The sequence below is a fragment of the Gigantopelta aegis genome, chromosome 7, assembly GCF_016097555.1.
Source record: "Gigantopelta aegis isolate Gae_Host chromosome 7, Gae_host_genome, whole genome shotgun sequence".
NCBI lineage: Eukaryota > Metazoa > Mollusca > Gastropoda > Neomphalida > Peltospiridae > Gigantopelta > Gigantopelta aegis.
Window position 1 is genome coordinate 43,821,899 of NC_054705.1, and position 27,688 is coordinate 43,849,586.

A 27,688-nucleotide genomic window follows, 5' to 3' on the forward strand; every position below is an offset into this window, starting at 1 on the left:
CCCATTAGTTGTTAATCTGAACGCTCTTACAACTCGATTCTCGTCGTATAACCCATTAGTTGTTAATCTGAACGCTCTTACAACTCGATTCTCGTCGTATAACCCATTAGTTGTTAGTCTGAGCGCTCTTACAACTCGATTCTCGTCGTATAACCCATTAGTTGTTAATCTGAGTTAATCGGGAGTTGGGGAAATTACAACGCAACCGTCGAGTTGGCCAACTTCGTCGTAACAGTTCACAGTCTGATACTAGCATTAGTCAATAATTGATTCCGAAATCATTCATTCCGTCAGTCAGACATACAATCAGTCAGTAGGTAATGTTTGGAAGTGTGTTTTGTTTAACACATTGGAGCACATTGGTGGACTCGGGACAGTTAGAGTTTGTTTTCTTTAACGTTACCACTAGAGCACATTGATTAATTAATCATCGGTTATTGGATGTCAAACATTTGTTTAATTTTCACATGTAAATTTAGAGAGGAAACCCGTGACTTTGTTACATTAGTGGCAAGGGATCTCTTATATGTACCTTCCCCTCAGACAGGATAACACATACCACGGACTTTGATATACCAGTTGCGGTGCCCTGGCTGGAACAATAAGTAGCCCGATGGGCCCACCAACGAGGAACTCAGGACAGATCTCTAGAGACTAAGTAAATATTACACATCTTCCAGATTACAGATTTCGGCAGGACGTAGCTTGACGCGCGGTCGGTTTAGGATCGATCCCCATCGGTGGGCCCATTGGGCTATTTCAGGTGTATCAAAAGCCGTGGTATATACTATCCTGTCTGTGGGATGGTGCATATAAAAGATCCCTTGCTGCTAATCGAAAAAAGTAGCCCATGAAGCGGCGACAGCGGGTTTCCTCTCTCAATATATGTGTGGTCCTTAACCATATGTCTGACGCCATATCACTGTAAATAAAATGTGTTGAGTGCGTCGTTAAATATAACATTTCCTTCCTTTCTTTTTACAGATTTAAGCATGTACGCAGGTGAGACAAACGGACGTCAGCCACGACGTGATCAGCGAGTCGGTGTCGGCATCATCGGCTTCTCGGCGGGTTTCTTCCTCCACGTGATCGCCATGATGACGCCCTACTGGGTGGTGCTCGACCACTCCAACTACAACGGCCTGTGGTATGGGTGCAAACTGTATAGTTTCGAGCAGTACTGTAGATACATCCCGACCAGGAACAATTCTGGTAAGTCGTATGTTCACGTCCGTACGTATGCGTGTAAATGTGAACGCGCGCGTGCTTGTGTGTGTGTGTGTGTGTGTGTGTGTGTGTGTGTGTGTGTGTGTGTGTGTGTGTGTGTGTATGTGTGTGTTTGTCTGACAGAGCGATATACATGCATACACACAGACATACATATATACAGACATACACATAGACATACATGTACAGACATACAGACTTATATATATGTCTATGTATGTATGTATGTATGTATGTATGTATGTATGAGAGAGAGAGCGAGAGAGAGAGAGAGAGAGAGAGAGAGAGAGAGAGAGAGAGAGAGAGAGAGAGAGGGATATACGAGAGAGAGAGAGAGAGAGAGAGAGAGAGAGAGAGAGAGAGAGAGAGAGAGAGAGAGAGAGAGAGAGAGAGAGAGAGAGAGAGAGAGAGACAGACAGACAGACAGAAAGATAGAGAGAGACAGAAAGAGAGAGAGAGAGAGCGAGAGAGCGTGTGTGTGTGTGTGTGTGTGTTTGTGTGTCATTATATATGTGTCTGCATGTGTATGTTTGTATGTATGTGTGTATGTATATATGTATGTGCGTTTGTATCCTCCATAAACTATAAGAGACCTATTGTGAACATTTTAAACTTTTGAACTTATATTAAATTGGTTTAAACATTCTATTGAAATATTGAACGTCCTAGAGTTTTGATCAGATAGTTATAAAACATGGCACTGTTATTCTCTGGGACAGTTTCCACAAACTAATAGAGATATATTTAGGACATTTTGAATGTGTGATTTTTAAAAAAATTAAACTTTATTATTTTAAAAACTATATAAATTTAACACTAGCAATTTAAAGCTCCATCTTCTCCTAAATGTTTTACTGCATAGTTCTGAAATTCAATATGTATATTCTGAGATGCAGTGTTCACAAACACAAATACAGACATATGTAGACATTTTTAAATTTTTAAATGTTTATTTAAAACTTTCAATATACATTTAACATTGAATCTTCTTCTATAGTTTTTATCGAATAGTTCGGACACTTGGTAGTATTATTCTCTGGGGTAGTGGTCACAAGCAAATAGAAAGATGACGTTTTAATTTTTATTTTTGTATTACAGAATTTAAATAGAAATTTGACATTGGAGATTTTCAAAAATTCTTATAGTTAACAAAATAATATTCCAAGGTGTTCTTTACTAATTAATAAATTACATGTATCTACTATTGAAGAAAATGAAATCTTAGACAGCAGAACTCTATAGCGAATATGCTTTTGTCTTGTGTTTCTTCTAGCTGAGGAGTCGATGTCGTTGTTGGCGCTAGCATGTTGTATTTTCACTTTGATTGGTATTGCGCACCACTCTTGGAAACGAAACCGAAAGTCCCTCCTTGTGTTGACTGGATGCATACTATTATCTGGTAAGATCCGAGTTCGAATGCCCGCTATCAGTATCCTGTTTATATGTGACAATATGGCAAGAGAGCTCTTAGTGCGAAAAACTGTCAAACTCTCTCCTCTCTCTCTCTCTCTCTCTCTCTCTCTCTCTCTCTCTCTCTCTCTCTCTCTCTCTCTCTCTCTCTCTCTCTCTCTCTCTCTGCCCCCCCCTCTTATTTTCTATCTCTTCTCTGTCTCCTCTCACTCTCCTCTTTCCTCTCTCTCCTCTATTTTCTCTCTGTTCTCTCTATCTTCTCTGTCTTATCTATGTCTCTCTTCTTTCTCGTCTCTCTTTCCTCTCTCCTCTCTTTTTCGATCTCCTCTCTCTCTCTCTCTCTCTTTCTCTCTCTCTCGCTCTATAACAGTCATTATAACTTCCATGATCACTGAGAAAATAGTTATTACACTTTTGTTTTTCAACAAAGAGATATAAATGTCGTAAAATATTTACATACAATAAAACCTAATTGGAGCGATTAACAAGCAGAACCTTTATGTAGAGAATTTCAGCAATGCATCTACAAAAAATATACTAGTCGTATACCATAACAATCCCAAACCCCACAACCACCCCCTAAAAAAAAACAACCACACAACACAAAGAAAGAAAGAAAATGTTTTATTTAGCTACGCACTCAACACATTTTATTTACGGTTATATGGCGTCGGACATATTGTTAAGGACCACATAGTAATTGAGAGAGGAAACCCGCTGTCGCCACTTCATGGGCTACTCTTTTCGATTAGCAGCAAGGGATCTTTTATAAGCATCACCCCACAGACAGAGTAGTACATAGCACGGCATTTGATATATCAGTCGGTGTGCATTGGCTGGAACGAGAAATAGCCCAATGGGCCCACTGACGGGGATCGATCCCACACCGAGCTACGTCTCGCCCCACAAAGATCAAAACAACATTCCAAAAATACAATCTTCGAAAGGGCCAAAAACAAAACATGTTTTAAAACATTATCAAAGATGCATATAACACTTGTTTTAAAATTTCCAAGAGATACGGAAACTATTTTTATTCGCCTCTCACAATTAAGTTCTGTTGTTTTGTTTACCGACACCACTTGAGCACATTGATTTATTAATCATCGGCTATTGGATGTCAAATATTTGGTAATTCTGACATATAGTTTTGGAGCAGAAACCTGCTACATTTCTCCATCAGTATGAAGACATCTTTTATAGGCACCATTCCACAGACAGGACAGCACATACCTCATATTTTTTGTATACCAGTCGTGGTGCACTGGCTAGAGGGAGACATAGCCCAATGGGCCCACAGAGAGGAATCGATCCTAGATCGACCGCGCATCAGGCGGGTGTTTTACCACTGGGCACTCCCTGCACACTCAAGAAACCCCATGCTAATGTTGTCAGCCCTGCACACTCAAGAAACCCCATGCTAATGTTGTCAGCCCTCCACACTCAAGAAACCCCATGCTAATGTTGTCAGCCCTCCACACTCAAGACACTCCATGCTAATGTTGTCAGCCCCGCACCACGATGCGCAATGGTACAGGCAGGAGTTATCGAGACCTATGAAATAAATAAAGTGTAACTATTTTAACTTTCTAATTCCAGGGGTGTTTGCCCTATTCACGGTCATCCTGTTTGGAGTCAAACATCCAAAATATCTGAGTTGGTCGTTCAAACTGGATTGTGCCTCGGCAGCCATTTTGCTGCTTTCTGCGGGAATCTGTGTGTCCGGTATTGGACAGGACCAGTATGACATGCTCTCATAGAAACCGATTTAAAAACGATTTGTGGACAGAAGCGATTGATCGCCAGGGAAGTGATATGTGCAATCGCTATGAAGCGATTTATTGATCCACATAAAATATGTGTGTGCGTGAATGTACCTACATCTACGTGTGTATATTTGTGTAAGTATGTGCGCTTGTGTGCGTACGTGTGCGTGTGTGCGTGTGCTGGCGTTGGTATAATACCAACCTCTTCCTTCTCTTCATCATCATGATCATCATCGTCATCCCCATCATAATCATAAATAAAATATAAGTTTGCATTGTCAGAGAATTGTTGTTGTTATTTAAACTATTTTAGGCAGTATAACATGGGCGTACATAGGAGTTTGAAAAGGGGGGTTCCAATACATAGGATTTTGAAAAGGGGGGTTCCAAAATAGATTGCAGAGATATTGGGCATATATTTCTATGTTGAGTAAATATAATAATGTCAGATATCAATGTCAGATATATTAAATTATAAAAAAAGCGATTTCGGGGGGGGGGGGGGGGGGGTTCGGTCGAATGTGTGATACACCGTGGAATTCACACACCGAGGTCGGTACATGAAATGACTTCCTGTCCTAATTGTCCCACCCCACATTTCAACAACATTTATTCATTTACCTTTCATGAAGATTCTTCCCACATGTCTGTCTCGCTTTTCATCCATCCGCCCGTTCGTCCGTTTGTCAATCTATCTGTATTGTATTGTATGTCTGTCTGACTATCTATCCATATATCGGTTTAGCTCTGTTAAGCTACCTACATCTCTGTCTATCTATATACAGAGACACACAGGTGCGCGTGCACACACACACACACACACACACACACACACACACGCTGGCGCACATACACACACAATCACGCATATACACACACACACACAGGCGCACACACACACACGCATACACACACATGCGCGCGCACGCACACACACACACACACACACACAAACACATACACACACACAAACAGACAGACATACACAAACACATACACACATGTGTACACACACACACATACACATACACACATGCGCACACACACACATACACGCATACATACACACACGCACACATACACAGACACAAACACATACACACATGTGCACACACACACATACACACACACACAGGCGCACACACAGACACAAACACATACACGCATACATACACAAACACATACACGCATACATACACACACACACACACATATGTACGTACGCGCGCGCGCACGCACACACACACACACACACACGAACACATTTTCATAACCATAGCAACCACAAACTTCAATTAAAATTACTGTGTTGTAGACATAAGGTGGTTGTACTTTGAAGATTTTGACGAAAACACGATATTTGTCATTTTGTGTGAAATTCGTGAAACTCAACCCTCCTAAATTGACAAATTCTAATACGTTATATGAATTCTTTATTTATTGCAAAGGAGTAAAGATATACTACTATACTATAAATTTCGTTAAAGCCACACACCCTAGTTCCATCCAGCGAAAATAAATTATAATTTGGTTAATCTACAAACCTGTAACACACTTAGATCACGTTTTAATCAAATGGAGTGAAAAAGCAGGTTTTATATCGATAAATACCATGGGAATCCCCATGTCCCAATTGCTTGAAATAATTTTGAAAGTTAGTATTCTGATGTCACCGGTAGATGTCGCTCGAAGCACAACAATGCCTACGTCACAACAAATTTCACAGACTTGGGGTGCGTTCGTTTCACCTCTCCTGGACATGTTCCAACTGTTCTGTCCTGGTTGTATCCCCTCTCCAGATATCGTAAGACTTAGCAAAATTATTGGTTTTTAAGGGTTTGTAACGTTTTGTATTGAGACACTTACTTGTCTGAACTTGATTGTTACTGAAAATGTTCACGAACTGTGAAGAAAAATCTCACAAATGAACAACAACAAATCGGATGTTGATTGCGCGAACCGTGCACGAGAAAACAAACCGAACCAAAATGATAACGGTCACGTAATATACCAACGTCTGTGACATTGAAATAGAAATATCCCCTCTAAAAATAGATTGGACCTCGCTTGCTTAACGGTTTTTTCTCGACAACACGACTTGTGAAAAAATGCAAAAAATGCATTTCGTGGTTTTGCAAACATCAGGATTACCAAAAAGCACTTCAGGTGAATGGAAATGTGTATTCTAAATAATAAAATGTAAGTAAAGTGCAATTTTATTTGTGAAAAATGAGGTTTAATAGCGAAAAACAACGCCGGAATGGTTAACAAATAGCCGTAACTAGGGTGTGTCCCTTTAAAAACTTTTTTTTTTTTTTGTTTTGATTAATATTATAGTCAAAAAAGGAAAAAAGATTTGGAAATTTTAAAAAAGAACTATTGTTTCCTTTAATTTAAATTAAATTGTTTCCAAATATTTTTTTATATATAAGTAAAGTTATTGCTGAAAACGTAGGTGCCGATTGCCGTGACGCGAACGATAGTGAAGTGTGTGCAAGAGTCAGGTGAACTATAATTATTTCAGTTTGCATATCAGTCTGAAAGAAAGAACAAACTAATTGTAAACTGAAATAAACAAAATAAAACATTATGTACAGATTAAAATGTCCCTGTTACACAAACAATCAACTCCGAGTGTCAACGTGCAGCAGTATTGTTCTGTAGTGCACAGGTAAATATTGTATGTTTACACCCCTTCTCTGTAATGGTCTAGTCCGGCTCGGTCACAGATAGTCAGATAACTAGTCTATATTTAGACGGAGCGCGTCATAAATGATTTTTTTAATCTAAAAATCAGGGCCATAGCTAGGATATTTTTTATTTTTTATTTTTTTATTATTATGTTGGGTTTTTTTAGGGGGGGGGGGGCAACTGAGTAGTTAATAGTCTAAAACTTCTTCAACAGTCAAAAAGAAAATGTTCTTTAAGTTACTATAATGCTTTCCGGATTTTTTCTAGGGGGACAACTGCTCGCCCCCCCCCCCCACCCAGCTACGGCCGTGAAAATAGACCGCCACCCCCCACCCCCCCCCACCCCATGGGGTTTGGTGGGGTTTCAGAACGTTGTTGAGATATTCCGTTTCTCATTTCAATGTGTTTCTATTTGGCTTTCCTGCTTATTGTCATTTAACGTTCAAGCACGCTTGTTCTCACGCCTAAGCTATTCGGGCTGTGCGTGTGTGCGCGTGTGTGTGTGTGTGTGTGTGTATGTGTAGGGGTTAAATAGGTGTGTGTGCGTGCGTGTGTTGAAATTGTTATCTCTTGTCGAATCACCACCGTGTAGCTAACCGGACCCTAAACGTTCTGAACATTTAATATCCTCCATTTTGCATTCACTTCCGCGTTGCCAAACGACCAAGGTTGAGTATGTGACCTTTGTTCCTCTGCAGTATGGATACGATTTGGGGTCTTCTCCAATCAACCCGCCTCTGTTTAGTGGTGTGGTGGATTGATAAGTCATCTGATTCACGGCTGGTAGATCCTGGGATCACATCCCGGTATCGAGTCAAACTGAGAGATAATGGCTGAATGGGGAGGGAGAGAGAGAGAGAGAGAGAGAGAGAGAGAGAGAGAGAGAGAGAGAGAGAGAGAGAGAGAGAGAGAGAGAGAGAGAGAGAGAGAGACAGAGAGAGAGAGAGATACACAGACACACACACAGAGACACAGGGGCACACACACACACACACACAGAGAGAGAGAGAGAGAGAGAGAGAGAGAGAGAGACAGGCACACATACACACACACACACATACACACACACATACACACATACAGACACACACACACATATATACACACACATACACATAACTACGTGCGCACATACATAGATACACATACACACACATAAACCCACATACATACACACATACACACACACACACAGACAGACACACAGACATACACAGATACATACACACAAACACACACATACACATACAAAAAAATACGCACAAACACACACACACATACACACAAACACACACACACACATATACACATACATACACACATCCACACACATATACACATGCACGCGCATACACACACACATATACACGCACACACACGCGCGCGCATATATTACAAGTGACTTTTTTCGGATACAGGACATATTTTTTGGGGAGGGTGTTTCTGTATTTCTCTCTATTCCTCCCCAGCCTACCACTAACACACACACACACACACACACACACACACACACACACACATACGCACGCCCGCACACTCATACACACACGCATGAGTCGTAGCCCAGTGGTAAAGTACGCGCGCCCGCACACGCATACACACACGCATGAGTCGTAGCACAGTGGTAAAGTTCTTTCTTGATGAGCGGTCGCTCTAGAATTGATCCCCATCGATGTGCTTATTTGGGCTATTTCTAAAAATCTAGTTCCAGTCAGTGCACCACAACTGGTATATCAAACCTCATGGTAGGTGCTGTCATGTTTGTGGGATGGTACATATAAAAGATCCCTTGCTACTGGTGGTAAAATGTAACGGGTTTCCTCTCTAAGACTATCAAAATTAGCAAGTGTTTGACATCCAATAGCCGATGATTAATATATAATTGTGCTCTAGTGGTGTCGTTAAACAAAACAAACTTTATATACACGCATATACACGCATACATACAAACAAACATACACATACATATAAACACACACAAACTTATGAATGCTGTTATCATATTCATAACACGTAAAAGTTAAAGACGTGAAAAAGGTGAAAATACACCATAGCTTGACGTCTTTGTCACACTCGCCAGACTCAGGCCCAGTTTCGGTGTGTTTTAGTCTTTATAATGTTATATTGACAGCAGATTTAGGACAGTTATAAGAAACAAGTTGTCCGTTTATCAGTAATGCTAGTATCAGACTACCAGCTGCCAGCGCAATGTTGGCCAACTTTCTGCTGTCATGACTTCTATGACTGTCTAGTTGCTAGTCTGAGCGCTCTTACAACTCGATTCTCGTCGTACAACCCATGAGTTGTTAGTCTGAGCGCACCCGTCGTAACTCGGGAATTGGGGAAATTACAACGCAACCGTCTTGTTGGCCAACTTCGTCGTAACAATTGACAGTATGATACTAGCATTAGTCAATAATTGATTCCGAAATCATTCATTCTGTCAGGCAGACGTACAGTCAGTCAGTAGGTAACGTTTGAAAGTTTGTTTGGTTTAACGACACCACTAGAGCACATTGGTTAACTCGGAACAGTTAGAGTTTGTTTTGTTTAATGTTACCACTAGAGTACATTGATTAATAAATCATCGGCTATCGGATGTCAAACATTTGGTAATTTTGACATATAAATTTAGAGAGTAAACCAGTTACTTTGTTCCATTAGTGGCAAGGGATCCCACAGACAGGATAGTACATACCACGGCCTTTGATACACCAGAAATAGCCCAATGGGCCCACTGATGGGAATTGATCCTAAACCGACTGCGCATCAAGCTACGTCCTGCCCAAATCTGTAATCTGGAAGATGTGTAATATTTACTTAGTCTCTAGAGATCTGTCCTGAGTTCCTCGTTGGTGGGCCCATCGGGCTATTTATTGTTCCAGCCAGGGCAAGTCCGTGGTATGTGTTATCCTGTCTGGGGGATGATGCATATAAAAGATCCCCGTGCTGCTAATCGAAAAGAGTAGCTCATGAAGTGACGACAGCGGGTTTCCTCTCTCAGTATTTGTGTGGTTCTTAACCATATGTCTGACGCCATATAACCGTAAATAAAATGTGCTGAGTGCGTTGTTAAATAAAACATTGCCTTCCTTTCTTCTTACAGATTTAAGCATGTACGCAGGTGAGACAAACGAACGTCAGCCACGACATGATCAGTGATTCGGTGTCGGCATCATCGGCTTCTCGGCGGGTTTCTTCCTCCACGTGATCGCCATGATGACGCCCTACTGGGTCGTGGTCGACCACTCCAACTACAACGGCTTGTGGTATGGGTGCAAAATGTTTAGTTTCGAGCAGTACTGTAGATACATCCCGACCCTGAACAATTCTGGTAAGTCGTATCTTCACGTCCGTATGTGCGCGCGTGCATGTGTGTGTGTGTCTGTGCGCGCGCGTGTGTGTGTGTTTGTGTGTGTGTGCGTGTGTTTTGTGTGTGTTTGTCTGACAGAGCGATATATATATATATATATATATATATATATATATTCATTTATTTATTTATTTATTTATCGCTGTCGGGCACATACATACATATATACATATAATACATATATGTATATGTATAAGTGTATGTATGTACACACACACACACACACACACACACACACACACCGAACAAACACATGCGCTCTATCTCTTTCACTGTCTCCCACCCCCCCCCCTCTCTCTCTCTCTCTGTCTCTCTCTCTCTCTCTCTCTCCCCCCTCTGTCTATCTATCTCTTCTTTTCTCTCTCTTCTTTGTCTCCTCTCGCTCTCCTCTTTCTTCTCTGTCTTCTCTCTCTCTCTCTCTGTGTGTGTGTCTCTCTCTCTCTCTCTCTCTCTCTCTCTCTCTCTCTCTCTCTCTCTCTCTCTCTCTCTCTCTCTCTCTCTCTCTCTCGCTCAGGCTTTAGGAGCCTGTACTGACGCTCTATAACAGTCATTGTTACTTACATGATCACTGAGTAAATAGTTATTACACTTCTGTTCTTCAATAAAGAAATATAAATGTCGTAAAACATTTACATACAATGACAAACCAGGGTAAATCCTTATTGGAGCGATCAACAAGCAGAACATTTATGTAGAGAATTTCAGCAATTCATCTACAAAAATATATACCACTCGTATACATTCCGTTCCAGGCGACACCAAAAACATTAAGTCTGTGCAATCTACAAGTGACAGTCTTTTGTCACAGCAAATGTCCTCTAATACTATTTGTCAGAATTACACAAATGTTTGTCACACAATAACAGACGATTGGTACACAAACCAATGTGCCCAAGTGGTATCGGTACAATTCCCAAACCAAAAAACCCCCCACAAAACCCTCCCACAAAAAAGCACACAAAATAGCCCCACACAACACAAAAAGACGTCGGCTATTCCGTGCGAAAATAAGCTATATAATGGTCAACATCAATGTGAAATTCTAAAATTATTAATACAAATAATCAATGAAAGAGTCACACTTGTGAAAGACACAATGAAGCATATTGTCATTAAATACCAAACAATAAAATGTTGAAAAATACGGAAATAAACGCTGTGATCAGGACACGGAAACTGTGTATGGAGCTGTTGTAAACAAAGATCAAAACAACATTCCAAAAATACAGAAATAAACGCTGTGGTCAGGACATGGAAACTGTGTATGGAGCTGTTGTAAACAAAGATCAAAACAACATTCCAAAAATACAGAAATAAACGCTGTGGTCAGGACATGGAAACTGTGTATGGAGCTGTTGTAAACAAAGATCAAAACAACATTCCAAAAATACAGAAATAAACGCTGTGGTCAGGACATGGAAACTGTATATGGAGCTGTTGTAAACAAAGATCAAAACAAGATTCCAAAAATACAGAAATAAACGCTGTGGTCAGGACATCGAAACTGTATATGGAGCTGTTGTAAACAAAGATCAAACAACATTCCAAAAATACAGAAATAAACGCTGTGATCAGGACATGGAAACTGTATATGGAGCTGTTGTAAACAGAGATCAAAACAACATTCCTAAAATACAAAAATACACGCTGTGGTCAGGACATGGAAACTGTGTATGGAGCTGTTCTAAACAAAGATCAAAACAACATTCCAAAAATGCAATCTTCGAAAGGGCGAAAACAAAACACTTTAAAACATTCTCACAGATGCATATAATACTTGTTTTAAAATTTCCAAGAGATACGGAAACTATTTTTATTCGCCTCTCACAATTAAGTTTGGTTGTTTTGTTTACCGACACCACAAGAGCACATTCATTGATTAATCAAGTCAAATATTTGGTAATTCTGACGTATAGCTTTTGGAGCAGAAACGTGCTACATTTCCCCATTAGTATGAAGGCATCTTTTATAGGCACCATTACACAGACAGGACAGCACATACCTCATATTTTTATATACCAGTCGTGGTGCACTGGCTAGAGGGATACATAGCCCAATGGGCCCACAGAGTGGAATCGATCCTAGATCGACCGCGCATCAGGCGAGTTTTTTTTACCACTGGGCACTCCCTGCACACTCAAGAAACCCCATGCTAATGTTGTCAGCCCCGCACCACGATGAGCAATGGTACAGGCAGGGGTTATCGAGATATATGAAATAAATAAAGTGTAACTATTTTAACTTTTTAATTTCAGGGGTGTTTGCCCTACTCACGGTCATCCTGTTTGGAGTCAAGCATCCAAAATATCTGAGTTGGTCGTTCAAACTGGATTGTGCCTCGGCAGCCATTTTGCTGCTTTCTGCGGGAATCTGTCTGTCCGGTATTGGACAGGAACAGTATGAGATGCTCTCATAGAAACCGATTAAAAAACGATTTGTGGACAGAAGCGATTTATCGCCAGGGAAGTGATATGTGCATTCGCTAGGAAGCGATTTATTGATCCACATATATTATGTGTGTGCGTGAATGTACCTACATGTACGTGTGTATATTTTTGTAAGAGTGTGCGCTTGTGTGCGTACGTGTGCGTACGTGTGCGTGTGCTGGCGTTGGTATAATACCAACCTCTTCCTTCTCTTCATCATCATGATGATCATCGTCATCCCCATCATAATCATAAATAAAATATAAGTTTGCATTGTCAGAGAATTGTTGTTGTTATTTAAACTATTTTAGGCAGTATAACAACATAATATAATACTTTAGGGTACTGGCTTGCAAACCCCAGCTCACCCCACCCCCACCCCCTCTCCCTCCCCGCGCCTCTCTCTCTCTCTCTCTCTCTCTCTCTCTCTCTCTCTCTCTCTCTCTCTCTCTCTCTCTCTCTCTCTCTCTCTCTGTCTCTCACTACATATCTAATCAATGTCGCTATCCAGTTATCTTTCTCTCTCGCAAAAAAAACAACAACACACTTTCATCCTTTTCCATTCTATGAACGACGTACATAAATATTTAAAAAACGCACATAATATATATATATACATATACACACATACACACACACATACATACACACACATACATATACATACATATACATACATATACATACACACACATATACACACATACATATACATATGTATGTATCTACATTATTAATGCGTGGACCGCTGAGAACAAGACGATGCACAAGGAAAGTTACAAAAATTAGGTCTGTTCAAAGAGAAAATAATACACTGACCACTTGGTGAAGAATTTATTAAGATTGTTCTTACCAAGATAAATACATTTTTCTACTTTATATCTTTGTTTAGCTTCGTTTTGGAAGAGTATAATATTTAATTGGACCCTTTGCACTTTACATTTATATATAAAATATTTAGCTAATAATAGTAGCAGGTCAAAAACATTATCTGTTTTAATATTATCTTTACATCCAAATATCACTAGCTCAAGAGAAAGCTTTAAATTACATATATGCTTACATGAGTTTGATAACCAATTTAAATAATCATTCCAAAAGTTCTGAACAATTTTACCTTCCCAAAATAAATGCACTATAGATTCTTTTCCTTCATGACAAAACGTACACGCTTCACTGTCAATTAATTTTAATTTATATGCGAAACTATTATTATCCTGCTCAATTATTTAGACCCAAAGTTTTTTGCAAATGTTACGTTTATTTCCTATTCGATATTTGTTTTCTTTGCATTTACATGAAAACAAACCCAAACCCCGATAGCTGTTATATACAAATCATCATATAAAATGCACGAAGTTGACTTAATTCCACTTTTTAAAAATCTCTGTGTCGTTTGAATGCACGTTATTTCTCCTATAAATAACTAAGGTCATTTGCATATCAAAAGCATCATTCTATAGTGCGTTTCAAACTAATGTTCGGTTCTATCGTCCTATCCGCACAAATCGTAGTATTACCTATATTTAAGAAAATATCTGTAAACATGAAGCAGGCGCGGATTCAGGTGGGGAGTTCCAGTGACAAAACCTCAGTTTGAAAAACAAATATGTATGAAATATTATAATTATATTGTGGAATACACAAGCGCGCGCGCTGAAGGGAGAAACAGACAGAGAGAGAGAGAGAGAGAGGAGAGAGAGAGAGGAGAGAGAGAGAGAGAGAGAGAGAGAGAGAGAGAGAGAGAGAGAGAGAGAGAGGAGAGAGAGAGAGAGAGAGAGAGAGAGAGACGTCATTTATGTAACGACGCACTCAACATATTTAATCTATGGTTATATGGTTATAGGGAGAGAGAGAGAAGAATATGGTATGCATGCGATTGGTGGAGGTGTGACCCTCTGCACAACACCCCAACACCACTTAAGGCTTCTTTTGTATATGGAGCGGGACGTAGCTCAGAGGTAAAAGCGTTCGCTCATGGTAGGTCGACTGATCGATCCCACATGGTGGACCCATTGGGTTGTGTCTAGTTCCAGCCTGTGCACCACAACTGATGTATAAAGGCTGTGGTATGTGCTATCCTGTCTATGGGATGGTGCATATAAAACGTCCCTTATTGCTTATCAAAATTGCTTATCGGAAACAGTGGCCCATGTGGCGGTAGCGAGTTTCTTTCTCACTGTCATAATGCTCCTTAACCGTTTTGTCTGACGCCACATAAACGTATATCAAATGCGTTGAGTGTGTCGTTAAATAAACATTTCTCTCGTATGTATGTGTAGTCTATATGCATTTCTAGTCGATTAGTTTATAGGTTGTTAGGTTGGTTGATAGTGAATGATATGGAAATAAATTGTTTTTGGTGTTAAAGAGTTCATGCATACATTAAAGTAATACTCCTGATGGGTATGGAGAAATAACTTAATCAGTCGACGAACTCATTCCTTCATCACTATCTTCGTTAAGGGGGACTATCACAGGGGGTATTTTATTTCTTATAAAACTATTTTGTTTTCTAAAATCTTCTTCGATCTTTATTACATGTTTAACTGCGTCAGAGAAGTGTGTAGGTGTGACAGAGTTCAATGCATGTGCAAGTTCTCTCCGCACCGTGGTCATTTTACCATCATTATGACGAGCTATGTGCCCTTTGACTTGACTCCAGATCAGTTCTATCGGATTGAGTTCAGAATGTCTTGGCGGCAGTCTTAGACACAAGTGCCCATGGCGTTCAGCAATACCATCAGTAACAAATTGCTTTGCACATTTGTTACTTTTCACAAGTTCATAAAGAACTGGCGTTGTCATGTTACTCTCAAAAGGTATATTTTTGTTTCGTAGCCACGACTGAATTTCTTCCTTTTTAGCGTTTAGTGCAGGACATCGTGTAATCTCAGTTAATTTGTTGTAGTAGCTTGCGTTATCCATGACGATAACAGAAGGTTCTGGTAGAGAAGGCATAAGTTGTTCTTCAAACCATTTGATGAAATTGTCATGATTCATCTCACCATGATAGTCTCCGTCTGTTTTTTTAGCCTCAAAGATCAATTCACAGCCATCTATCAATCGTTATTTATCACAGCCAGCATGACAAATAATAAGTCTTTTTCCCTTCCCAGTCACCGAACAAAGTTTAGGAACTCGATCAGCAGCGTCTGATTTCGGCAGGTGATTGGCAGTACTTGTGCCCGGGTGGATATCTGTCCAGTGGTGGGATGTTGTGTGGTTGACATTCACCCAGGTCTCATCTTGATACACTATTAAATACCCCTGTTCTTGTAAACTGGATATTTCATGGAGATAGGACAGTCTCCTGTCTGATATATTGGCGTCCTCAAAAATCACTTTTCCGGTTGTAGACATATGTTGGTATTTAAAATCGAGGTCATGGAGTGTTCTTCGTAAAGTTGATATGGATATGTTGATTCCACATTCCTCCCTTAAAGCCACGTTAATCTTATGTAATGTACGTAATTCGCCCTCTCTATAAAATTTGTATACTCGTCGTCTAATAACATCTTTATCAAATAAATCGATGAGTTTTCGGTCGCGTTTTTTAACAGTGATTTCTGTTCTTGGATTCGTAGAGCTTAGATTTTTCACAGTTCTTTTTACTGTTGAAACCGAAACTTTAAGTGCAGCGGCAACTCGATCGACAATTCGATAAGAAGCATACCTAGGTCTACCGCGTTGATATTCATCTTCAAAATAATGGAAAACGTTCTTAATACACAATTTTACATCAACTGAAGTGTTTTTCGATTTACCCATATTTTTCCTCAAATAACAATAACAAGAATGTCGACTACTACATTTTCAATGAATTTATATACCCTACCTAACTTGTATTTTACGTGGTTTACACATTGCTACAATAGCACGTGCAGTCATAGATCGAAATAATGATGTTATTGACCAAGCAATGCTATCGTATTTTGAACATTCAGGGCTGTGTCTGCGGGATGAAAAAGTGGTTGAACCCATACGAGTCCGAACAATAGCCCTTTGGTTTTTCGCATTACAAATGTAACACCCCACCCCCAAACCCCAGCCCCTAGCACCACTCTAAATATATATATATACGTATGAGTTCCCAATTTAGAGGCAAATTAAATAACATTTTTATTATTATTTGATGTTGGTTGCCTTTGACATTTTATCCCCTCCCCCCCCCCCCTGGTCTTCTGGGTCCGGCCCTGCATTAAATGTATTTATAAATTTGGAAAGCACATTCCTGCGGTGTGTGAGGTGATTTGTGTTTATTACTGTGCTACACCTCAGTTGTGTTTACATTAGCTAAATTTATTAAATATAATGCACCTACAAGAAAGGGTTACATATTCTGTTTGTTTACATCTATGTTTAACGGAAAGATTAGACAATGCTGTTACACACTGCAAAACAATAATAACCTTGATTTAGTGAAACAAGCTATAATGGCCTTCACGTAGCCTCAGATCGCAATGTTTTGATATGCAAATGACCTTAGTTATTTATAGGAGAAATAACGTGCATTCAAAAGACACAGAGATTTTTAAAAAGTGGAATTAAGTCAACTTCGTGCATTTTATATGATGATTTGTATATAAAACCTGTCGGGGTTTGGGTTTGTTTTCATGTAAATGCAAAGAAAATAAATATCGAATAGGACATAAACGTAACATTTGCAAAAAACTTTGGGTCTAAATAATTGAACAGGATAATAGTAGTTAATATTCTATGAAGTATTCTATATTGGAACCATCTAAGTTTTATTTCTTGCGTGGTTACAAATGGTTTTAAATAAATAGTGTGCCAATTAAGGTCTGAAATAAAATAATTTTGCCATTTTGATATTGCAGAATTTGGCTTTTCAGAAGTTACAAGTGTGTAATAATATAGTTTCGAGCCATTTCTGATAGAACAAAGTTTTCTTTGAACAGGAGAATCATCTAAAGGAATATTTGTTTATATTATATTCAGTTTCGTCTTCCTAAGGTAAGCCTTAAGTGAGTTAATAACTCCTTGATACTCTAAAAAAGATGCATTTAATTTGTATAAATTATTAAATACGGTTAAAGTTAAAAAGTTGCCGTACTCATCAACAAGATCACAGATTTGAGATACACCTTTCCCAAGCCATTTCTTTTTAAAAAAAGATTTACTGTTAATTTTTATATTGGAATTATAAACAAATTGGCTGTGATAAAAAGTCTTCAAAAGATGAAACATTAATTAATAACGAGAAGACACGGAATGCAATGATATAGTCTTTCCAAAATATATTTTTTACATGTTTTAAGCACAACTGGGGGAAATCATTACCAAATAGAGATATGTTACGGAGTTGTGGAAAACATGCAAAAAAGAACAAACTAATTGTAAACTGAAATAAACAAAATAAAACATTATGTACAGATTAAAATGTCCCTGTTACACAAACAATCAACTCCGAGTGTCAACGTGCAGCAGTATTGTTCTGTAGTGCACAGGTAAATAGTGTATGATTACTACACCCCTTCTCTGTAATGGTCTAGTCCGGCGGTCACAGATAGTCAGATAACTATAGTAGTGTCGGAAATAGAATAAAAATGATTTTCGTCGATTATTTCTTACATATTAAACAGACAAGTAAATATTTTCTAAATATCTATTTACTGATAGTCTACCTAATTTAGCATTTACTTGGTTTGGCTCTCATTGATGTACAAGGTAGTGTTTACTCATGAAATTAAAAGAAAGATGTCAATAAACAGGTGATATGTACACTTTATTGGAACAGACTATAACACATTTTGATAATATATGTCAATTTCATTGCTGTTACAATATGTGAGGGACTGTTTCTGATGACAGTTTACCCCTATCCCTCTTCAGAACAAAATATTTGTAGACATTTATAAGTAACTTTTAAGCAAAACTAAATCTATTATACCGGTATTAAAGGTGCTATCTCAAAGTTGCATAATGACAGCTATTGCAAATCATGTTTTTATTAAATTTTGCTTTAACATTTAAAGACTACATTTTTAACTATATGCCCTTAAATGATTATAGGAAATAATTTTATCTACTAGTGTAAAATACATTTTTATTGGAGAATCTTTGTCACAAACAGATGCTCACATATAACTTTTAATATAGCACCTTTAAGTGGTTGCAAGATTGTGCAAATTTCTTAAGTACTTTTATTGTATTTACATTCACTAAATATGCTGGCCATAATTAATAATTTATGCTGCAATTCAAAATAATCAGGGAACTTGCAGTTATAAATTAAAAGTTTGTTTACAGGTAAATAAAATTGACACGTATCATCAAAATGTGTTATAGTCTGTTCCAATAAAGGTCACAAATCTGTTTACCGACATCTTTATTTAAATTTCAAGAGTAAACACCACCTTGTACATCGATGAGAGCCCAAACAAGTAAATATTAAATTAGGTAGACTATCATTCAATAGGTATTTTCAAATATTTACTTGTCAGTTTAATATGAAAGAAATAATTGATGAAAATCTCTATTATTCTATTTACGACACTATTTTAGTCTATATTTAGACGGAGCGCGGCATAAATGACTTTTTAATCTAAAAATCAGGGCCGTAGCTAGGATTTTTTGTTGGGGAGGTGGGGGGGGGGGGGGGCAACTGAGTAGTTAATAGTCTAAAACTCCTTAAACAGTCAAGAATAAAATTTTCTTTAAGTTTCTATCAAGCTTTCCGGATTTTTTCGGGCGGGGGGACAACTGCCCCACTTGCCCCCCCCCCCCCCCCCCCCCCCCCCCGCCCGCTATCTACAGCCGTGAAAATAGACCTTCACGCCAGCAAACTTCTTAAAATATTGTCGGAGTCGAAACTGAAAACGACGGAATAGGCTTATGTTCCGAGTAGGCAACGCAACACGACAGACGTTGCTTTGTTCAACCACTAAAGCTGTGCTCAATCCACGGCACGTGAAGGTGAGTGACGGGAAGAGATTTAAAGTTTGGTACCCCTCCCCCCATGGGGTTTGGTGGGGTTTCAGAACGTTGTTGAGAGATTCCGTTTCTCATTTCAATGTGTTTCTATTTTATTTTCCTGCTTATTGTCATTTAACGTCCAAGCTCGCTTGTTCACACGCCTAAGCTATTCGGGCTGTGTGTGTGTTTGTGTGTATGTGTAGGTGTGTGTGTGGGCGTGCGTGTGTGCGCGTTCGTACGTGCGTGTATGTGTGTTGAAATTGTTATCTCTTGTCGAATCACCACCGTGTAGCTAACCGGACCCTAAACGTTCTGAAAATTTAATATCCTCCATTTTGCATTCACTTCCGCGTTGCCAAACGAACAAGGTTGAATATGTGACCTTTGTTCCTCTGCAGTATGGATACGATTTGGGGTCTTCGATACAGGACATATTTGTTGGGTTTCTGTATTTCTCTCTGTTCCTCCCCTGCCTACCACTAACACATACACACACACACACACAAATACGCACGCCCGCACACCCATACACACACGCATGAGTCGTAGCCCAGTGGTATAGTACGCGCGCCCGCACACGCATACACACACGCATGAGTCGTAGCCCAGTGGTAAAGTACGCGCGCCCGTACACGCATACACGCACACATGAGTCGTAGCACAGTGGTAAAGTACGCGCGCCCGTACACGCATACACACACGCATGAGTCGTAGCCCAGTGGTAAAGTACGCGCGCCCGCACACGCATACACACACGCATGAGTCGTAGCCCAGTGGTAAAGTACGCGCGCCCGTACACGCATACACACACGCATGAGTCGTAGCCCAGTGGTAAAGTACGCGCGCCCGCACACGCATACACACACGCATGAGTCGTAGCCCAATGGTAAAGTACGCGAGCCCGCACACCCATACACACACGCATGAGTCGTAGCCCAGTGGTAAAGTACGCGCGCTGGCACACGCATACACACGCATTGAGTCGTAGCCAAGTGGTAAACTACGCGCGCCCGCACACGGATACACACACGCATGAGTCGTAGCCCAGTGGTAAAGTTCGCGCGCCCGCACACGCATACACACACGCATGACTCGTAGCGCAGTGGTAAAGTACGCGCGCCCGCACACGCATACACACACGCATGAGTCGTAGCCCAGTGGTAAAGTACGCGCGCCCGCACACGCATACACACACGCATAAGTCGTAGCCCAGTGGTAAAGTACGCGCGCCCGTACACGCATACACACACGCATACACACACGCATAAGTCGTAGCACAGTGGTAAAGTACGCGCGCCCGTACACGCATACACACACGCATACACACACGCATAAGTCGTAGCCCAGTGGTAAAGTACGCGCGCCCGTACACGCATACACACACGCATACACACACGCATAAGTCGTAGCCCAGTGGTAAAGTACGCGCGCCCGTACACGCATACACACACGCATGAATCGTAGCCCAGTTGTAAAGTACGCGCGCCCGTACACGCATACACACACGCATGAGTCGTAGCCCAGTGGTAAAGTACGCGCGCCCGCACACGCATACACACACCCATGAATCGTAGCCCAGTGGTAAAGTACGCGCGCCCGCACACGCATACACACACGCATGAGTCGTAGCCCAGTGGTAAAGTACGCGCGCCCGCACACGGATACACACACGCATGAGTAGTAGCCGAGTCGTAAAGTACGCGCGCCCGCACACGCATACACACACGCATGACTCGTAGCGCAGTGGTAAAGTACGCGCGCCCGCACACGCATACACACACGCATGACTCGTAGCGCAGTGGTAAAGTACGCGCGCCCGCACACGCATACACACACGCATAAGTGGTAGCCCAGTCGTAAAGTACGCGCGCCCGTACACGCATACACACACGCATAAGTCGTAGCCCAGTGGTAAAGTACGCGCGCCCGTACACGCATACACACACGCATGAATCGTAGCCCAGTGGTAAAGTACGCGCGCCCGTACACGCATACACACACGCATGAGTCGTAGCCCAGTGGTAAAGTACGCGCGCTCGCACACGCATACACACAGGCATACACACACGCATAAGTCGTAGCCCAGTGGTAAAGTACGCGCGCCCGTACACGCATACACACACGCATGAATCGTAGCCCAGTGGTAAAGTACGCGCGCCCGTACACGCATACACACACGCATGAGTCGTAGCCCAGTGGTAAAGTACGCGCGCCCGTACACGCATACACACACGCATACACACACGCATAAGTCGTAGCCCAGTGGTAAAGTACGCGCGCCCGTACACGCATACACACACGCATGAGTCGTAGCCCAGTGGTAAAGTACGCGCGCCCGCACACGGATACACACACGCATGAGTAGTAGCCCAGTCGTAAAGTACGCGCGCCCGCACACGCATACACACACGCATGACTCGTAGCGCAGTGGTAAAGTACGCGCGCCCGCACACGCATACACACACGCATGAGTCGTAGCCCAGTGGTAAAGTACGCGCGCCCGCACACGCATACACACACGCATAAGTGGTAGCCCAGTCGTAAAGTACGCGCGCCCGTACACGCATACACACACGCATAAGTCGTAGCCCAGTGGTAAAGTACGCGCGCCCGTACACGCATACACACACGCATGAGTCGTAGCCCAGTGGTAAAGTACGCGCGCACGCACACGCATACACACACGCATACACACACGCATAAGTCGTAGCCCAGTGGTAAAGTACGCGCGCCCGTACACGCATACACACACGCATACACACACGCATAAGTCGTAGCCCAGTGGTAAATTACGCGCGCCCGTACACGCATACACACACGCATACACACACGCATAAGTCGTAGCCCAGTGGTAAATTACGCGCGCCCGTACACGCATACACACACGCATACACACACGCATAAGTCGTAGCCCAGTGGTAAAGTACGCGCGCCCGTACACGCATACACACACGCATGAATCGTAGCCCAGTGGTAAAGTACGCGCGCCCGTACACGCATACACACACGCATGAGTCGTAGCCCAGTGGTAAAGTACGCGCGCCCGCACACGCATACACACACGCATGAGTCGTAGTCCGGTGGTAAAGTACGCGCGCCCGCACACGCATACACACACGCATAAGTCGGAGCCCAGTGGTAAAGTACGCGCGCCCGCACGCGCATACACACACGCATACACACACGCATACACACGCATACACACATGCATGAATCGTAGCCCAGTCGTAAAGTACGCGCGCCCGTACACGCATACACACACGCATACACACACGTATACACACATGCATACACACACGCATACACACACGCATACACACACGCATACACACAGGCATGAGACGTAGCACAGTGGTAAAGTACGCGTTCCCGCACACGCATACACACACGCATACACACACGCATGAGTCGTAACCCAGTGGTAAAGTACGCGCGCCCGTACACGCATACACACACACATACACACACGCATACACACACGCATACACGCACGCATGAGTCGTAGCCCAGTGGTAAAGTACGCGCGCCCGTACACGCATACACACACGCATAAGTCGTAGTCCAGTGGTAAAGTACGAGCGCCCGTACATGCAAACACACACGCATGAGTCGTAGCCCAGTGGAAAAAGTACGCGCGCCCCCACACGCATACACACACGCATGAATCGTAGCCCATTGGTAAAGTACGAGCGCCCGTACACGCATACACACACGCATACACACACGCATACGTCGTAGCCCAGTGGAAAAAGTACGCGCGCCCGCACACGCATACACACACGCATGAGTCGTAGCCCAGTGGTAAAGTACGCGCGCCCGTACACGCATACACACACACATACACACACGCATACACACACGTATACACACACGCATACACACACGCATGAGTCATAGCCCAGTGGTAAAGTACGCGCGCCCGTACACGCATACACACACGCATGAATCGTAGCCCAGTGGTAAAGTACGCGCGCCCGTACACGCATACACACACGCATGAGTCGTAGCCCAGTGGTAAAGTACGCGCGCCCGTACACGCATACACACACGCATACACACACGCATAAGTCGTAGCCCAGTGGTAAAGTACGCGCGCCCGTACACGCATACACACACGCATGAGTCGTAGCCCAGTGGTAAAGTACGCGCGCCCGCACACGGATACACACACGCATGAGTAGTAGCCCAGTCATAAAGTACGCGCGCCCGCACACGCATACACACACGCATGACTCGTAGCGCAGTGGTAAAGTACGCGCGCCCGCACACGCATACACACACGCATGAGTCGTAGCCCAGTGGTAATGTACGCGCGCCCGCACACGCATACACACACGAATAAGTGGTAGCCCAGTCGTAAAGTACGCGCGCCCGTACACGCATACACACACGCATAAGTCGTAGCCCAGTGGTAAAGTACGCGCGCCCGTACACGCATACACACACGCATGAATCGTAGCCCAGTGGTAAAGTACGCGCGCCCGTACACGCATACACACACACATACACACACGCATACACACACGTATACACACACGCATACACACACGCATGAGTCATAGCCCAGTGGTAAAGTACGCGCGCCCGTACACGCATACACACACGCATGAATCGTAGCCCAGTGGTAAAGTACGCGCGCCCGTACACGCATACACACACGCATGAGTCGTAGCCCAGTGGTAAAGTACGCGCGCCCGTACACGCATACACACACGCATACACACACGCATAAGTCGTAGCCCAGTGGTAAAGTACGCGCGCCCGTACACGCATACACACACGCATGAGTCGTAGCCCAGTGGTAAAGTACGCGCGCCCGCACACGGATACACACACGCATGAGTAGTAGCCCAGTCATAAAGTACGCGCGCCCGCACACGCATACACACACGCATGACTCGTAGCGCAGTGGTAAAGTACGCGCGCCCGCACACGCATACACACAAGCATGAGTCGTAGCCCAGTGGTAAAGTACGCGCGCCCGCACACGCATACACACACGCATAAGTGGTAGCCCAGTCGTAAAGTACGCGCGCCCGCACACGCATACACACACGCATAAGTCGTAGCCCAGTGGTAAAGTACGCGCGCCCGTACACGCATACACACACGCATGAATCGTAGCCCAGTGGTAAAGTACGCGCGCCCGTACACGCATACACACACGCATGAGTCGTAGCCCAGTGGTAAAGTACGCGCGCTCGCACACGCATACACACACGCATACACACACGCATAAGTCGTAGCCCAGTGGTAAAGTACGCGCGCCCGTAAACGCATACACACACGCATACACACACGCATAAGTCGTAGCCCAGTGGTAAATTACGCGCGCCCGTACACGCATACACACACGCATACACACACGCATAAGTCGTAGCCCAGTGGTAAAGTACGCGCGCCCGTACACGCATACACACACGCATGAATCGTAGCCCAGTGGTAAAGTACGCGCGCCCGTACACGCATACACACACGCATGAGTCGTAGCCCAGTGGTAAAGTACGCGCGCCCGCACACGCATACACACACCCATGAATCGTAGCCCAGTGGTAAAGTACGCGCGCCCGCACACGCATACACACACGCATGAATCGTAGCCCAGTGGTAAAGTACGCGCGCCCGCACACGCATACACACACGCATGAGTCGTAGCCCAGTGGTAAAGTACGCGCGCCCGCACACGCATACGCACACGCATGAGTCGTAGTCCGGTGGTAAAGTACGCGCGCCCGCACACGCATACACACACGCATAAGTCGGAGCCCAGTGGTAAAGTACGCGCGCCCGCACGCGCATACACACACGCATACACACACGCATACACACACGCATACACACATGCATGAATCGTAGCCCAGTGGTAAAGTACGCGCGCCCGTACACGCATACACACACGCATACACACACGTATACACACATGCATACACACACGCATACACACACGCATACACACACGCATACACACAGGCATGAGACGTAGCACAGTGGTAAAGTACGCGTTCCCGCACACGCATACACACACGCATACACACACGCATGAGTCGTAGCCCAGTGGTAAAGTACGCGCGCCCGTACACGCATACACACACACATACACACACTCATACACACACGCATACACGCACGCATGAGTCGTAGCCCAGTGGTAAAGTACGCGCGCCCGTACACGCATACACACATGCATAAGTCGTAGTCCAGTGGTAAAGTACGAGCGCCCGTACACGCAAACACACACGCATGAGTCGTAGCCCAGTGGAAAAAGTACGCGCGCCCGCACACGCATACACACACGCATGAATCGTAGCCCATTGGTAAAGTACGAGCGCCCGTACACGCATACACACACGCATACACACACGCATACGTCGTAGCCCAGTGGAAAAAGTACGCGCGCCCGCACACGCATACACACACGCATGAGTCGTAGCCCAGTGGTAAAGTACGCGCGCCCGTACACGCATACACACACACATACACACACGCATACACACACGTATACACACACGCATACACACACGCATGAGTCATAGCCCAGTGGTAAAGTACGCGCGCCCGTACACGCATACACACACGCATAAGTCGTAGTCCAGTGGTAAAGTACGCGCGCCCGTACACGCAAACACACACGCATGAGTCGTAGCCCAGTGGTAAAGTAAGCGCGCCCGTACACGCATACACACACGCATGAGTCGTAGCCCAGTGGTAAAGTACGCGCGCCCGTACACGCATACACACACGCATACACACACGCATGAGTCGTAGCCCAGTGGTAAAGTACGCGCGCCTGTACACGCATACACACACGCATACACACACGCATGAGTCGTAGCACAGTGGTAAAGTTCTTTCTTGATGAGCGGTCGCTCTATAATTGATCCCCATCGATGTGCTCATTGGACTATTTCTAAAAATTTAGTTCCAGTCAGTGCACCACAACTGGTATATGAAACCCCATGGTAGGTGCTGTCATGTTTGTGGGATGGTACATATAAAAGATTCCTTGCTACTGGTGGTAAACTGTAACGGGATTTCTCTCTATGACTATCAAAATTAGCAAGTGTTTCACATCCAATAGCCGATGATTAATATATAATTGTGCTCTAGTGGTGTCGTTAAACAAAACAAACTTTATATACACGCATATACACGCATACATACAAACAAACATACACATACATATAAACACACAAAAACTTATGAACGCTGTTATCATATTCATAACACGTAAAAGTTACAGACGTGAAAAAGGTGAAAATACACCATAGCATGACGTCTTTGTCACATTCGCCAGACTCAGACCCAGTTTCGGTGTGTTTTAGGCTTTAGAATGTTATATTGACAGCAGATTCAGGATAGTTAAAAGAAACAAGATTTCCGTTTATCACTAATGCTAGTATCAGACTACCAGCTGCCAGCGCAATGTTGGTCAACTTTCTGCTGTCATGACTTCTACGAATGTCTAGTTGCTAGTCTGAGCGCTCTTACAGCTCGATTCTCGTCGTACAACCCATGAGTTGTTACTCTGAGCGCATCCGTCGTAACTCGGGAATTGGTCAAATTACAACGCAACCGTCTTGTTGGCCAACTTCGTCGTAACAATTGACAGTATGATACTAGCATTAGTCAATAATTGATTCCGAAATCATTCATTCTGTCAGTCAGACAAACAGTCAGTCAGTAGATAACGTTTGGAAGTTTGTTTGGTTTAACGACACCACTAGAGCACATTGGGTAACTCGGAACAGTTAGAGTTTGTTTTGTTTAACGTTACCACTAGAGTACATTGATTAATAATTCATCGGCTATCGGATGTCAAACATTTGGTAGTTTTGACATATAAATTTAGAGAGTAA

The 27,688-nt window shown here is 43.0% G+C and overlaps 1 protein-coding gene across 2 annotated transcripts in view; it reads left to right on the top strand.

Moving 5' to 3' along the window:
• The first annotated feature begins 952 nt into the window (after nt 1–952).
• LOC121377557 overlaps nt 953–27,688 on the top strand; it is a 31,546-nt gene continuing 4,810 nt past the window's right edge. Inside the window, exons 1-3 of one of the 2 annotated variants that reach the window (XM_041505604.1) lie at nt 955–1,212; nt 2,501–2,626; nt 4,237–4,681. In XM_041505604.1, coding sequence (XP_041361538.1) covers nt 993–1,212; nt 2,501–2,626; nt 4,237–4,397 — 507 coding nt within the window. In that variant the 5' untranslated portion in view covers nt 955–992 and the 3' untranslated portion in view covers nt 4,398–4,681. Of the gene's footprint in view, nt 1,213–2,500; nt 2,627–4,236; nt 4,682–27,688 lie in introns of those variants that run through there. The other variant, XR_005958629.1, reaches the window with a different exon arrangement.